At 47.6% G+C, this 15,845-nt stretch overlaps 1 protein-coding gene and 1 long non-coding RNA gene across 4 annotated transcripts in view; one reads left to right on the top strand and one right to left on the bottom strand.

The window, feature by feature from the left end:
- DDC (dopa decarboxylase) overlaps window positions 1-10,120 on the top strand; it is a 113,008-nt gene extending 102,888 nt beyond the window's left edge. For all 3 annotated transcript variants that reach the window (XM_006161795.2, XM_006161796.3, XM_006161794.2), the window contains exons 13-15: window positions 2,200-2,301; window positions 6,392-6,608; window positions 9,734-10,120. In XM_006161795.2, the coding sequence (XP_006161857.1) occupies window positions 2,200-2,301; window positions 6,392-6,608; window positions 9,734-9,747 (333 nt within the window). In that variant the 3' untranslated portion in view covers window positions 9,748-10,120. The remainder of the gene's footprint in view (window positions 1-2,199; window positions 2,302-6,391; window positions 6,609-9,733) is intronic.
- Window positions 10,121-10,726: 606 nt separating this feature from the next.
- On the bottom strand, window positions 10,727-14,975 carry LOC106736356 (uncharacterized). Its single transcript, XR_001371389.2, has 2 exons — window positions 14,895-14,975; window positions 10,727-10,937 (listed from the first exon to the last, which is right to left on the bottom strand). It is a non-coding gene; the product is annotated as an uncharacterized LOC106736356 (long non-coding RNA).
- Window positions 14,976-15,845: the final 870 nt, after the last annotated feature.

Here is a 15,845-nt window from a genome sequence, read left to right on the forward strand (position 1 = left end):
CGAGAGCGCGTGCCCTATAGTGAAAAAACCTCACAAAAAAAAAAAAAAAAAAGGAGGAGAAGAGGAAAAGAGAGATAGAGGAGGGGGGAAGGGGAAGACAAAGAGGAAGAGGAGAAAAGGAGAAGAGGAAGAAGGAAGGAGAGGAAGAAGAAAAGAAAAAGAAAGAGAGGAGGAGGAGGAGGAGGAGGAGGAAAAGAAGTGGTTAGCAGCTCCAGGATGTTGATCAAAGCAAAAGCACCATATAGATTCCATAGGTCGTCCTTTCACCACATCTGGCTGACTGAACCTCACTCAGCCATGACAATGCTGAGAGTACAATGTGCCTCACCCAGAAACTGCCGGGGCAGGAGAACCTTAGCGTTGGGGTGGGACAGATGCCACCTCCTCCAGTAGTCCTCAAACAAGCATCCCAGCCCAGCACCTGCTCAGCGGCTCCCAGCACGCAGGTAGCAGGGACATGTAGGAACCCTGAGCACCATCGCCCTGCTCCAAGACCTGCTCCCTGTCAGTTTCATTTGAAGGTGGTGTGTGTGCGCCCCCAGAAGAGGGACACGCTCCGTGGGGCCCTGTCACACTGTGATGCCCTTTCCCCAGCCCTCCAGGTGCTCAGGGCCCGGGTATGCTCTGGGCACCCAGCACACTTGCAGGCGGTGCCAAGGGTCTGCACTGGCTGGCCACGTGGCTTTCAGCCTTGCAGCCACATGGTGGCTGGGCCCCTCTCTCTCTCTTTTATTAAACTGAAGGAAATGGGCCTGAGTAGGAGCAGAACCTGCACAAGGCCACCCTTGCAGCCAGCTGCAGGAGGTCTGAGATCCCCAGCTGGGCCTTTCCCATCCTGGCATCCTTGCTAGACTGTGGCCTCATCTGGATGGACAGAGGTCCTGGGCCTCCCAGGAACCCGAACAGCAGCAGTTTCCAGCCCTGGCCAGCACCAGCTGCCAGTTCAAGTCCAGGTGTCTCCTCCTACCCAGCAGTGCAGCTCCGTGAGCTCCCAGACTGCTCCTCTGGCACCTGTTCACATGCCACACTCCCTGCTGCCTCACTAGACTGGTGGAGGGAGCCATCAAGCAGCATGGGAACCCACGTTAGAGCCCACGTTAGAGAGAGCTGGGAAAGGAGTGAGCCTGTGATTTCATGAGGAACATACTCCATTCCCCAACCAGGAGCATTATGAGGCTGAACTCAGCGTTGGCAAAGCAGCAAAAATTATGCACGGTTTCTCTGTCCACCATGACGACATATTTAAGTGGAAGGACAGCTAGTCGTGACTGTGCCACGTCATGTTAAACACACACCAGCCTCCCGTTGAAGGGGCAGGGTCCTGCCTTATTATGGACAATGTGGGACGCTCTCAGCCCCGTCGCCCCAGAGACCGCCTTTGGGAGCCCCGTGTCCGTAGTCTTTGGCGCCCTCTGGTGGTGTGACTGGGGATCGCTGGTGTAATGGTCCAGGATCGCGCCATTTCTGCTCACTTCCCCCCTGAGCACTGGAGACCCGAGCGCCCCGCTTTTAGCCCGGGTTACAAACCAGCAAGATGTGGGTCCGTGCCCTGGGCAGCATGCTTTCCTTGGATCATACAGTATTCGAGTCACCTCTGAGTTCTGTAAGGGTCTGGAAGTTACAGCAGGTTGGTGTGTCCATCGAGTGACAGTCAGTCCCTGGACATGATGAGGCAGACGATGGTCGTGTCTCCGCGACAAACACGTGGGAGAAGTGCAGAGCCCAAGCGGCGGCTCTAGGCAGCTGCATGAGATTCCCGCTCAGCCGCTGGTGTCCGTGTCTGCAAAATGGGGCAATCAAGATGTCTTCCCCACGCTGCCAGGGTCCTGAGAATGACACCGGCAAGCAGTCCACACAGACAGTGCGAGGGAGCCAGCGGTGGGTGTCAGCCGTCATCTCTTCCAGAATGTCCAAATGCCTCTGAGTGAGGTGCATTCTGAAATTACGGAAGGCGGTTGGGTGGGTTAAAGATAGCCCAAGGAGAAGACGAGGATGGTTGGCAGTTTTCCGAAGATACTAGACGTTTCCCGCTGTCCGCGGGTTCCGTCTCCATCTGTGCGGGAACATCTGGAGGTGATTGATGCCCACGCCTGCAGAAAACCGCTGTGTATAAATGATTCACAGAGGTGCGGCCTAATAAGGTGTTACTCTGAATGAGGAGCATGGGAAACTGACAGGTTTTCCCTTTTCTCTTTCAAGCACGTCCAGCTCTCCCATGAGTTCGAATCGCTGGTGCGCCAGGACCCCCGCTTTGAGATCTGCGCAGAAGTCACTCTGGGGCTGGTGTGCTTTAGGCTGAAGGTCTGTTTGTGCCTATTTCAGGCTTCTCCACTTTGTTTGAACAGGATGGGGGAGAGCATGTCTCAGAACCTCCATGACCCCAAACTTGCTTTAACTCCTGGAGACCGCGGACCCACGCCTGCACTGTCACCCACCTCCCTGCCTCTTCCTACCCGCACCAGGCCTCGGGGGTCTCTGCTGTGACCTGGGGATGTCCTGCTACTGTCCTTCCTTGGCCCTAGAATCCTCACCACCTTCCCGTCCCCCAGGCTCTATGTCGTATCACTGTCCCTGGGCGTTCTGGTGGACAGTGGACTCTAACTGGAGGGTCACCACAGGCCAGCAGCATCAGGGTCCTAGTCTATTCTGTTGCTAAGGAGAGAGATACTGAGTCTAGGTAGTCAAAGAAAATCGAGTCCAGAGGTCGCCTCTGGGAGGCTTTCTTGCTGGTGGACAACCTGGCGGAGGGCAGGAGCTGGCACAGGAGAGTGTCTCTGTCTCTCAGTCCCTCTCGTTACACACCCACCAGGACCAACCATGGGGCCTCCCCTGATGCCTAACCATCTCCTAAAGACCCCACTTTCAACGTGGTAATCGGGTGCAGTCTCTACTGTTTCCACCCGTGCGACTGTTCATCATAAACAATGGCTGGCCAGATTTTAACACTTGGGCCTGGGGGTGCGTTCAAACACGGCAGTCGGCATCGGCTGGGAGCTGGATGGAAATGCGAATCTTGGACCCTTCCCGACGTCTACTGCCTCCTCCTCTTAAGCAGATCCCCACACAGGAGTCGGAGAGACGCTGGGCAGTGGTGGACTATAGTTTTGCTGCCTGAGCTGTGCGGGCAAGCTAGCCCAGGGGGATCGGGGCAGAAGCCACCTTTGCTGAGACTCACAACCACGTTTCTCAAAGGTCTACGATGTGCTGAGAGCCTAACGCTCTCACCAGCAGGGAGGTACCAGTGGCTTTTCATCGGCCAGCAGTTTCTGATGCTTTCCAGGCCTTTCCAGGAGGCTTCCTGGTGCAAAGCACAGGCAACGGTCAGGACGGACAGGGCTCAGTGCCACCGTCCAGGTGCTGTCCGCCAGCATGCCACTCTGCCTTCGCCTGCCATCTGCTGGCCCTCCCCTGACTCCAGGAGTTCTGAGGTGAGGAGGCTGGAGTTCTCTGAGGAGCACAAGTGGTGAGATCTGGGAGGAGGTATGCGGGGCCACAAAGCGGTCTGGACCTGCTCTCCAGGTAGACGAGAGGGAGAAGCCCCAGCACATGCGTTGCAAAGCATATGGGCATTCGGAAATCCAGATGCGGCAGTTCAGTCAATGCCGGTGTTGGCATTGTGCTTAGACCCTCTGCCAGTGTCTTTGCCCATTTTTGCATTGCTAACGGAAATACCTGAGCCTGGGTGGTTTTACAAGGAAACAGCAGTTTATCTGCAAACAGGATTTTGCTGGCTAGGAAGTCCAAAGTCCTCGGCCTACAGTGTGGCTGAGGGTAGCACAGAAGATGGCAGGCACTTGCAGAGAGAGAGAGAGAGAGAGAGAGAGAGAGAGAGAGAGAGATCCTGCCTAATCCCTTTTATAGCAGCCAGCCCTCATGAGCGCTCACTCCTTCTCACGAGGACTAGCATTCACTGGGTCTCTTGAGATCATCACTCTATCCATGAGACGCTGCCTCCATGAAGCAGTCACCACGCACTCACCACTGCCCACCAGGCCTCGCCACGGGACACCGTGAGGAAGTAAGTTTTCACTTAACACCTTTACAGTACAGCCAGTGCAGTCACGAGGACTGGAGACACATTCAAACACAGCAGCCACCAGGGGGTGGTTTCTGTTTTCGTTTCTATAGCCAGTGTTCTTAACGACTTTTACATTTGAATTTCTAACAGATTCTTTGAGACATAATTTTCTTCATCAAAGGGTACATATGAGTGCTTTTAGTATCTACAATATTGTGCAGCCGTCACCTCCATCTCAATCTAGAACATCGTCATGCCCCCGAGACCCATTAGTGGCCTCCCCATGCCCCCTCTTCAGGGCCACTGTCTCTGGAGATCTCTCCATTCCAGACATCCTATAGATGGAACGTTAGGATATGTGGCCTTCCGCTCGGCATACTGTTGTCAAGATTAAGACTTTCTTCCCTGCCCGTAATTTACAGAATACACAGGCCTATCTGTGTGCTGGTTTCTATCCTTTACCTTGGTCTCCTGTGCACCTCAGTGGGTCCTTCCATGAGTGGCATTTTCAGCTGACATTTTCTTTTGGGAAACTTTGCTACTTCCATTTCATGCATCTACTTTCTTTTTTGTTGTTGTTATTTTATTTGTGACAGTGAGTACGTGCATAAAAGAGAAAGAGCAAGCTCCTCAACTGTCTCCTTATTCCACAAACCCCTTCCCCGGCCCTCCAGCTTGTCAGGATGTTGGGCGTGTACAGACACACCTGGCGTGTGCTCAGGGCCACCTGGGGATCCGACCCGCTGTCGGCATGTGGCGTCCAGCACTGCAGCTCACTTTGCTACCAAGTTGCCACCAGGCTGAGCCTCCCGTTCCTCGTGAGGAAGCACATTAGTGAAATGTGTGGCTCATTCCTCCGCCTCCACCTGCTCCATCTAGCCATTGCTCATTCCTGCCCTATTCCTCTCAGGTTGCAATCTTAAGTCCTCTAGCCAATGGCCACTTTGTTTGGTTCCTCACCTAAAACCCGCAGGGCACTGCACTGCCTAACTGGGCCTCCTTCACACCTTCATTTGGCCACGCATTTCTCGGTCTCCTGTATCTCACCCTGTCAATTTTTGTGTCGTTGTCTCATCTCAGACCATTTTCTCTGGCATCTTCTTTCCACTTCATGGAAGTCCTGTCTGGCCAATCTGTTTGAAAATAGTAATTCCATTTTTCCTAATTCATTTGCTTCTGTTTCCACATTTCCTGATGATCAGAGGTTTTTCTCTTATGCTGACTCTGGTGAAATTCCATTCTCTTGGAAACACCAGCGTTTCTTTCTTTCTCTACCTCATCCTAGAATAGGACCAGCTGTGTCCCAGCCTAGTGGACACTGATCACTTCTCAGCTGCCTTTGGTCCATTTACTGTCCACCTGGCACCAGTTGGAGCTGTGTTCAGGCCCACAGCTAGAGGCCAAGCGACTGGTGCTGGTCCAGGCCAGTTTCCTGTGCTTGGCAGGTGTTCGCCTGGGGTGGGTCTGTGGGACAGACTGGACTGCTCCCTTCCACTTGTCCTCACTGCCCTCAGCTCTGCAGACAGGGCAAGAACAGACGGCCCAGTCCTGTGAGGGTCATGTAGGAGGATGCAGCGCCCCACATCCCACTCCTTTCTATAGTCCTTGGCGATTCCACAGCTTAGAGGAGGCAGAGTCAGTGCATGGAAGAGAGAGCAGAGCCATGGGGGGATAAGGATGAAGAGTGCAACCAAGAGGCTGCCATGGAAGCAGGGCCTGGCAGGAAGCAAGGACTCCCCATCTGGGTTTTCATTTTTAAGTTTATTTATTTTTTCCATGATCTAAAGAGACAGAGGAGAGGCAGCTCCTCCAACAGGATCCTGACACGGTGATCCACTCCCAGCTTCAGCCAGCCTTGATCTTGGGCATGTGCCTGGCATGTTCAGGGAGTTCTCTGCACATGAGCCCAGAGCCCTCCATGGGGAGAGCTTCACACTGTTGCATTTTACCACTGCGCCATCCCCCCGACCTCCCTCTGCTGTTTGATGAAAAGCTTTCATCTGTAGTGCAACTCAACTGTTATTGAGACTCCTTCTACATGTTTTGGTGAGACTCCAGAACTCCTCCTAAGCATCATCAGAAACCCCCATTCTGCTGCTTAGCCTTATCAATTATAGATGACATAGCCAGGGGTCTTGTTTCTTAAAAACCTGGGCCGTGGGAGGGTCATTTTTGACAGCATGAAAGAACAGGAGGAGTTGTGTTGTAGGGTGTGGAGGCAGTCAGAGTGACACTATTTCGTAGTGTGTTTCACTTTGTGATGGAAGGCAAAGGTAAGGTCGGTCTTTCCCTGCGACATCAGTGTTGCCACACACTTGCTGCGCTCGGTGATTACTGGAGTCCTGAGCTCGGTGCCTCTGTCGATCTCACCAGGGTTCCAACAAACTGAATGAAGCTCTTCTGAAGAGAATTAACAGTGCCAAGAAAATCCACCTGGTTCCGTGCCACCTCCGAGACAAGTTCGTGCTGCGCTTTGCCATCTGCTCTCGCACTGTGGAGTCTGCCCACGTGCGGTTCGCCTGGGATCACATCTGTGAGCTGGCCAGCAGCCTGCTGGCAGCAGGGAGGGAGCAAGGCGAGTCAGCTGCAGGTGAGTGCCCTGCCCAGCCTGCCCAGCACCCTGGGGTTCCCTGAGCTAGAGGCAGGAACGTCCCTCCCAGTACCAGGATCAGCACTGCCAGGACTGAACGTCCTCCATGGCGAAACAAAGGAGAGGAACCATATCACATCCAGCTTGGGTAAGTGGAAGGACCATACATAGGAATCATTCTTGAAAAAACATAGGCAGAAAGTTTTTGTTATTGTTGTTATAGGCTACCTGTGCTCACCAGAGAGAGACAGAGAAGTTAAGTGAGAAGTCACCCTCCATGGGGATGACCATGCCACAATCCCTTCTCCATTCTCCCCTCAAGAATTTTAGCACACTTGCACATGTGCCCGGCATGTTTTTCAAGCTGCCAGGTCCAGGACTCAAAACATAGAGTCAGCTATGTGGGATCCACCCACCTTAACCACCATGCCACCTGCTGTCCCCTGTGGCCAGATTTTTCCTTTTTCCTTTTCCTTTCTTTCTTCCTTCCATCCTTCCTTCTCTTTCATTCTTTCTTTTTTTTCTTCTCTTTCTCTCTCCTTTCTGTCTTTCCATTTTAATTGCCAGAGGGCACAGATACTCACCAGGGCGGGTGTGGGAGAGAAGGTACCCCCAATGGAGCATGGCCACACTACAATTTCCCCTCCTCCATTTCTTCCTCCTGTCAAGCATGTTTCTTAAGCCACCAAGCTGGAACTCAGACCCTGGTCAGCCATGTTGGGTATGGCTCTCAAAGCACAGTGCTTAACCACCGCACTATGAGGCCGGTCCAGATATTTACTTTTTATTTTCTTATATGAGACTATCAGTCTCAATAGTGTCCCCTCAGATTTCTTCAGACAGCGTTTACTGACACATTTATTATAACAAGTATGTATATTAAACTAGAAGGCTTTAGATGGATGAAACCAATATAAAGGGAATTTAATATAACTGATGATCTACTACAAGAGAGACCAAACTCTTGATGGCTTAAAGAAAGGATGTGTTGGGAGTCCTGGGCTTCTTGCATTCCGAGAGGTCTACCCCACATCAGTTAAACTGCAGGCAGCATGCAGTGAACTTGTAAGGAAAACATTGTTAGTGCAGTGTCAGAGACAGGGGGATTATTTAAAATTGGGTCTTCAGGAGCTGGGATTATTTTTCCTTAGGTTATCTTAAGGACCTCATTTCACTGGGGTTTGTCTGCTGTCAGTCTGCTACTGTATTGTTAACAGGAATACCTAAAATTGGGTGATTTATAAAGAGAATAGAGGTTTATTTGCAAAACACACAATTCAGGTACCTGAAAAGTCCAAAAGCATCCTGAAAGGACAGCAGACTGACCGTGAGTGGAGTGGAGTGCGGTCAATGTCCATGTGGCTTCGCCTGCCCCATGTCCCCTCTGTATATATGCATTTGAGCTCAGTCATGGGGATCCCCCACAGTGACACAATCACACCCCAAGGTGTGATCTTAAATCTTCTCCTGACACTTTTTTTCTTTAATTTTGCTAGAGGGTGTGTGTACTCACTGGAGGAGAGAGACAGAAAAAGAGAGAGGGAGAAAGTGAGAAAGCACCATCCCATGGGGGATGATCATGCCGCAATCCCTTTGGTCCATTCTCCTCTCAGGATTTTGGGCACACATGCCCACAGAACTGACATGTTTTTCAAGTCACTGGGTCTGGGACTTGAACTGTGGTTGGCTATATAGGACAAGCCACCTTAACCACCAAGCTATGAGCCTGTTCTCTAACACGTTAGCAATATAACAAAGTCCCCATGTATGGACCCCTGGGGGACAGCCAGGTACTGCTGGCCACAACCAAATTCCCAACAGGAAACATAAGAAGACAACCCATTATCCAAATCATAACCACTGCCTTTGCCATTTCAGCCTTGTCCCATTTGGCTAGGGAGGGGACTCCATGACCATCCTCCTTAACATTTGCAACTCTCGCTCTCTCCCCCTTTGCTTCCCTACTGCTGATTTTTCATATGGGGGTTATACAGATCCTAAGTACATCATGTAATTTATTTTGTTGGTTGCATACAACTTGATCGTCTTCATTTGAATTGTGCATTCTTGAAAGTAGCGCTCAATCAAAGTTAAGAAGACCATTTTGGATCAATCCTGTAGCGTAGTGTTTACAGGAGCCAGATCCTATATGGCTGACCATGGTTTTAATCTCAGTCCCAGCAACTTGAAAAACATGCCAGTGAGTATACCTGTATACCCTCTGGAAACTGAAAAAAAAAAAAAAAAAGTGCTTCATCTATGTGGGAGGCCTTGGCTCCTGAGAGATGAGGCCTATGAGCCAAATTCTCAATCAAACTATGCCCTATACCATATCATTTTCCTGGTACAAATGCCTTTTTCCACTCCAAAGCTCAGAGACTTCCCTACCCAGAATAGCTCCAAAGTTATATCTTAAGTATTTCTGGAAGGTGAGGGAGAGGCTTATATTTTTAAATTATTCCATTGCTCTAAGACAAGAATCATTTAGCGGGTAAGATATAAATGAAACAAACTTACATCAGATGTATACTCCTGGGAACACTTCTGCAATCCTGTATTTGCATATACGTAGCAAGCACATAACCTCGCCATGATATTCCCACATTCCCAAAATATCAATAACACATAGAGACACCATAGCTCTGAAAAATTATTTGCAACAAAGGTATTTTTCTTGTAGAAGTCACAATTTCTGTGGAGTCCTTATGTTTACTAGATTCAAACAGTAAAAATGGGATCCCATTTTTTAAAAAAATACAGGCTACAATATAAATCATAATAAATGACCATTATTTTGGCCAGATTAGTTAGAATAATGAAAAGTTTAATACTTTGGTCTTACTTGTGCTTATTTAAGGTTATCAAATCACACCTACATGATCATGAGATAAAGCAGGAACTATTCCATTCAGAGGACAGAAAATTAAGCCGAGATTCTAGTAGACGTTGATAAAATTTGTCATTAGCTGATCACAATAACACACTTCTTTCAATCCAAACTCTTTTATATTGTACATTGCCTGTTTCACTGGAGAAATAGTGTATTCCTCCTCTATATTTGAGTAAGAAGCAAAATTCTTAATTCTTTTTTTAATGCAGCCACATGTTCATTTTTTTCCCTATAGAGATCAAAAGTTGAAGAGAAATATATCTCAAAACTGGAAAAGAAGAAAATAAATATCATCCTGTATGTGGCCTAACATGTTTTCAAAGTTACCCAGAGACTTGTGATTATGCCTGTCCAGAGTCTTATCAATGAAGAAACATTACTTGATATATGAAAAGTGAATTCTAGTGGCTATAGCTTTCACTAATTTTTTGACCGTGATTTTTGGTGACTAAAAAAATCATAGGTTTCCATGCTCTTGAAGCCATCAGTAGTTGGAAGAAAGGCTTATCGAAATATTTTCCATGTCAGTCTATGATAATGTGACTTGAAATTATACCTGTAGTCTTTTCATTGTCTTCTGTCATTGACTAAATACTAATAAACAATGGAAGTGCAAAGTCAATTGTGTTGGATAATCTGTCCTGCAAGTGTCAAATTGATTCTGGTGGTATAGACTTCCTTACAAAATAACCAAAGATATGATATCCTTGGATTTTTTTTTGTTATTTTTAATATATGTTATTTCTATTTTAAAATTGATACATAGTAATTGTGCATACTTATGGAGTACAGAATGGTGTTTCCATACATAGCTATGATGTTTGATGATCATATGAGAGTAATTAGCATATAAAACATCTTAAACACTTACCATTTCTTTGTGCTGAAGATTTTTAAGATTCTTTCTTTTCCTTTTTTTTTTTAATTTAAATTTTGACAGAGGGTGCATGTGCTCAGCAGAGAAAGATAGATAGAGAAGGAAGATGAGAAAGCATCCTCCCTTGGGGAATGATCATGCCAAAACCCATTCTCCTCCACAATCCATTCTTTCCCTCTTCTGGGGTTTAGGGCAAATGCACACATGGACCCACTGTATTTTTCAAGTTGCCAAGTCCAAGACTCAGCTGTGTAGTTGGCCATCTGGGATCCAGCTGGCTTACCCCCAGGCTACAGGTTGACTCCAAGATCCTCTCTGATAGCTACTGAACAATAATTAGTCACTACACCATGCAATTAAATGAGTATTTACCGAGTGCTTGGATATGTCAGGCTCTTGCTGTATATGCATTAACAACACACTTGTTTTGCCAGGAGATGAGTTCAACTTCCATGGAAATACATTCAGAACCAAGAGACAACCTGGATCCAAGCAGGGAGACCGAGTTCTTCCATTGTCATTGCACTCTCTTTTCTTTTAATGTGCCAAAGGGCTTATGCACCTGTAAGAAAGAGAGAGATGAGGGGTACAGAGAAGCATTCCCCAGTGGGGCATGATTACACTGCAATCCATTTTCCTCCATTTCTCCATCTTGTTAGGATTTGGGGCATGTAGGCATGCATGCCTGCCTAGTGTATTAGATTTTTACTTATTTATTTATTTATTTTTTGTCATCAGGTGTGTGCACTTGCCAGAGAGAGTCAGAGAGAGAGAAAGTAAGAAATCACTCCCCAAGGGGTTATGGCCACACCACAATCCCCTCCATTTTCTTCTTGGGATTTTGAGCACATATGCACATGTGCCCAGCGTGATTTTCAAGCCACTGGGTCCAACACTCAACCATGGTTGGCCATGTGGGAATCCAGCACTTTAACCACCTTGCTACCTGTTGGCCCCAGGCCAGTGTGTTTTTAAAGTCAATAGGTCTGGGATTCGAACTGCATGCTCAGCTGTATGGGATCCAGCTCCCTTAACCACTAGGCCATGAAAGGTGGCCCAATGAGAAAGATTCTCTGGGCCTCAGTTTTTTTGTCTGATTAAACTAATTTGCTTTACAGTATCATGATTTCTCAGCTACTGAAGGGGGCTCCTGTCAACATAAATTCTAATAAGGACATAGAATTTACTCAAAGAATCTCACTATCTTTATTTGAAACCATTTTGCTTTTAGATCCCAAGATTACTTCCTGTCCTTTGAAGACTCTGGAACTAATAAAAGCACACTCAGAAAAGGTCCTGGGTTATTAAAAGGTCTTTTTGAGTTCCAGAGACCTCTGATATCTATGTAAATGCAAGTGAATGACATGATCTGTGGTTCAGAAATCTGGAAATATATCAGATGCCACGAAGTTTCCATCTGACTTGGTCAGGATGTTCTCTACCCATCACTGATATTTCGTGGCTATGGTGTCTCTATGTGTTATTGTTTGGTATGTGACACAGACCAAATCAATACTTTAAGGCAGTAGGTTGATCCCTAAACCAACCTGCTTTCAAGTAATTTACTGTAATTTTGTCTTTTGACACAGGGACGGGTCTCCCTCAGGCCTCTCCCCAACTCCCCAGCCCTGCTTAGGACATGGTGCCACAGTTTCTTTCCTCTTCATTCAGGGCAGCCAATGAGAATCTTTTACTAACAGTACACATTTCATTTACTCCAGGGCCTGCACATCTTCTCTGCTGGCGCACTAGAAAACTAGCCCCTCAGATCTCATTCTGCCTTCTTCCTCACCAAAGAGTTAGGGAGCCAAAAGGTTTGAAATTCAGTGGGGATCTGGCCACACTCACAGCATCCCACTGAGAAGGAAGAAAATTACGATTTGGTTGTTTCATCTCTGATTCTTGTCTGCTTTCTTCTCTCCTCAACCCCATCACTTCCCATGCCCGCCTGCAACTACATTTCTTTCTGCTTCTAGAAAGTAAATTCTCACAGATAGGGATATATTCTTTGAGACCATCTTCTCCCTCCACTGAAAAACAAATGAGCTCACTGAAGTGTACACTGGCATTTATCTGAGACCATGTTTATAAAATTCATCAATATGGAAATGAGCAGCTATCTCCTGGAATCCCTCACACCAAGAGAATGGCACTCAGTGTCGTGGGTGAAAACCTCTCCCCCTGTGGGTGCAGCAACTTCTATTCAGGAAAAGAAAGAACAGAGTATCACGCAATGTGTGTTATCAGGGGAAAGTATTTGTACAGTTCATGCACAAAATACTTCCCTGTACTGGGCTAAGGTATTAGGATACTATCCTAATTTACTCCATTTGTAAAGGATGGACAGTCTTGATAGGGCATATGGGTTTGAGTCCCAATCACTGGATTAATAGCAATGATCAATCCAACGCGGCATCGCAGGTTCTGTTGAATGTCTACCATCTGTCAGCTGTTGCTTTGATAATATAAGTATCCTATATCATATTGATTGTCACCTTTCTAATGACTTCCTGAACTAGAGAGGTTTACTGCTCTAGATGAGGGCACAGAAGTGAACTATACTTTTGCCAGCGATACAGGAAGATGAAAACTGTGATTAGGAAATGTATGAAAGGCACAAAATGAAGTGGCTGGCATTGTATATTGGGAAAAAGGTTGCACTGGCAACCATAAGTACAATTCAGTATTTATTTATTTTTTTAAGTTTTTGCCATAAGGCACATGAACTCACTGGCAAGAGAGAGAGTGAGAGGAAAAGAAATCACCCACCCCAGGGGGAAAGGGCCACACTACAATCCCTTCTCCTCCATTCTCCTCTTAGGATTTTGGGTGTGTGCACACACATATATGTCCAGTCAGTCTCAAACTGTCAGATCCAGGACTCGAACCAGTCAGCCATGTGGGAGTCCAGCCCCTTACCCATTACACCAGTTGCTGGCCCCTATAATTCAGTATTTGAAGAATACTTTTAGGAGGGTAAAAGGATGGTTTACATGGATGCTAACAACAGCATTTTGGTGATGAAAACCAGCCAGTGTTGCTAATTATGTCTTGGTCCAGGCTGCTATAATAAAGTACCATAACCTGGGTAGCTTATAGACAACAGAAATGTATTTCTCATAGTCTGGAGGCTGGAAGTCTGAGATCAGGGTCAGGCTCTGATCAGCAAGGTCAGGTTATGGTGAGGGCTCTCTTCCTGGATGTACACAGATTTTCCTTTAAGAAAACAAAACACAGGTCAGCAGGTAGCATAGTGGTTAAGGTGCTGGACTCCCACATGGCTGAGTGCTGTTTGAGTACCAAGCCTGGTGGCTTGAAACTCAACGTCAGGCCATGTGTGTGTACATGCCCAAAATCCTAAGAAGAGAATGGAGAAGGGATTAAGGTGTGGCCACCCCCCTGTGATTTCCTACTTTTCCTCTCTCTGTACCTGTCTTTCTCTTCCTGGGGACTAAAAGTATCCTATACCAAAAACCTAAAAAAAAGGGGGGGGGGGTCAGGACACTGCTTTTTCTTATTAGGCTAATATCTTAGCTAGAAAGTTAGAGGGTTCTTTGGATATCTTTTACAAGGGCACTAATCTCATTCATGAAAGCTCCAGCACCTTAATCACCATGCCACCTGCTGGTCCCCTGCCCTTGTTTGGTTTAAAAAATGTACTGTCCAATTCATTTTATCTTCTAACTATATGAAAAACTTTTTAGTGATTTTTGTTTTATTGCCAGAGGACATGTATGCTCACTAAAGAGATAAAAGAGAGAGCAACCCCTAATAGGGTGTGGTCACATTACAATTCTTCCTCCATTTCCCCATCTGGTCAGTATTTGGGATGTACACCTGAATGGGGATTCAAACACTGATTCGAACTGTGGTCAGCCATGGGCATCTGGCTCACTATGCACACCACTTAACCACCGGGTTTAAAAGCTGGTCTTGAAAATACTCTTAAAAAGAAAGCTCTTCAGAATTGTTTGCCTGGCATTTTTTTAGTTTTTGTATTTCCACACCACATGCTGACAAAATGACTCCACAGTCATTTTCTGTTTCCTCTGTACAGATATTTGATGTCTCAGGATGTGATAACCAGTTGACCCAGTTAGTCAAGGATTTGCAAACCGTTTTCTATCTTGAAAACCGTTTTCTTCCTTATACAAGAGAGGGGGGAAAGGTCCTTTCCGAGTTTAGCTTCTTCTTCCTGTTTTAGATACAGTTGTATGAAGCTGCTTGCCTTGAATTGTGGGGACCAGCTTGCAACAATGAGGTGACAAGCCTGAGAAGAGGACAGAATGGAAAGATGGCCCTTTCACCTCATCAGGCCTGGATTTCCGACCAACCTCCAGACTTTGTTAGGTGACATAACACTATTTACCACCTGGGCCACTCACTATTAGTGGAAGTCCTGTTACCTGTGTCTGAAATACCCAATTCACTAAACTAACAGTAATGTGGCACCATTCTTTGAAACCCGCCTCTGGAATGAAATGGAAGGTAGTAACAGAGTGCTATGGAGAAAGTGTACCTGAATGGCAGGGAGCTGTCAAAAAAATAGTCATGAGACCAGCAGATGGAATAGTAGTTAAGTCACCGCACTCCCACATGGTGACCGTGGTCTGAGTCCTGGATTCCTCGGCTTAAAACTCACTGGGCGCTTGAGCATGTATGCCCGGGGTCCTGAGAGGAGAGTGGAAGGGAGGGGATTGTGGAGTGGCCATCTCCCACTACACCAGATGATTTCTTGCTTTCTGTCTCTTCGGAGAGCGCGTGCCCACTACAGCAAAAATTTCTCTCATAAGAACAAAACAAAACAATCCCAAAATGTCGTGCAGAAGTGGCTGAGGGTTAGATCTGAGCTGCAGGCAGATCAGGCAGAACAGGGATTCAAATTCCTTTACTCGCTCTTAATTCAGCAGGCTGCTCCGTGGGCGCTGGTATACACTGACCACCTGCCAGGTGCTGTGGGACAGGTGACTGCAGGTGGAGGGGCAGGAGGTGGGAGTATCCACCCAGGGGCACAGACCGGCCTGGTACCTGCCCTAATGGGGTTGGCCCTTTCCCACTCTTCGCTGCCTGTGACACTGACCGTGGGTGAACTGCTCACCCAGGTGAGTTCAGGCAAGTCACGATCCTTGGGAACCCTTTGAATTTTCATTCCACACTCATCGTCTCCTTGCCTTGATTCGGAGGTGTTTTGAAAACGAAGCCCTTTGCAAACGGAGACGGTGGGTCAACCGTTCCCCCCTCGCTGCACAGGTAGCAAGTCTCCTCAGCAAAAATCCGCAGCGACTCTTAATCAAAACCTCGCTCGCCACACCAAGCTCCTAGCGCGGGATAACCTCGGCCGCGCGGACTCTGCCGCGCCCGCACGCCGGCGATCCACGCGCGGTTGCACCCCGCCCCAGGCGGCGCACGCACGCACGCACGCACGCACGCCCGCACGCACGCGCCACGCCCGCCACACGCACAGGTCACG

Source organism: Tupaia chinensis, unplaced genomic scaffold (assembly GCF_000334495.1).
Source record: "Tupaia chinensis unplaced genomic scaffold, TupChi_1.0 Scaffold139072_1, whole genome shotgun sequence".
NCBI lineage: Eukaryota > Metazoa > Chordata > Mammalia > Scandentia > Tupaiidae > Tupaia > Tupaia belangeri.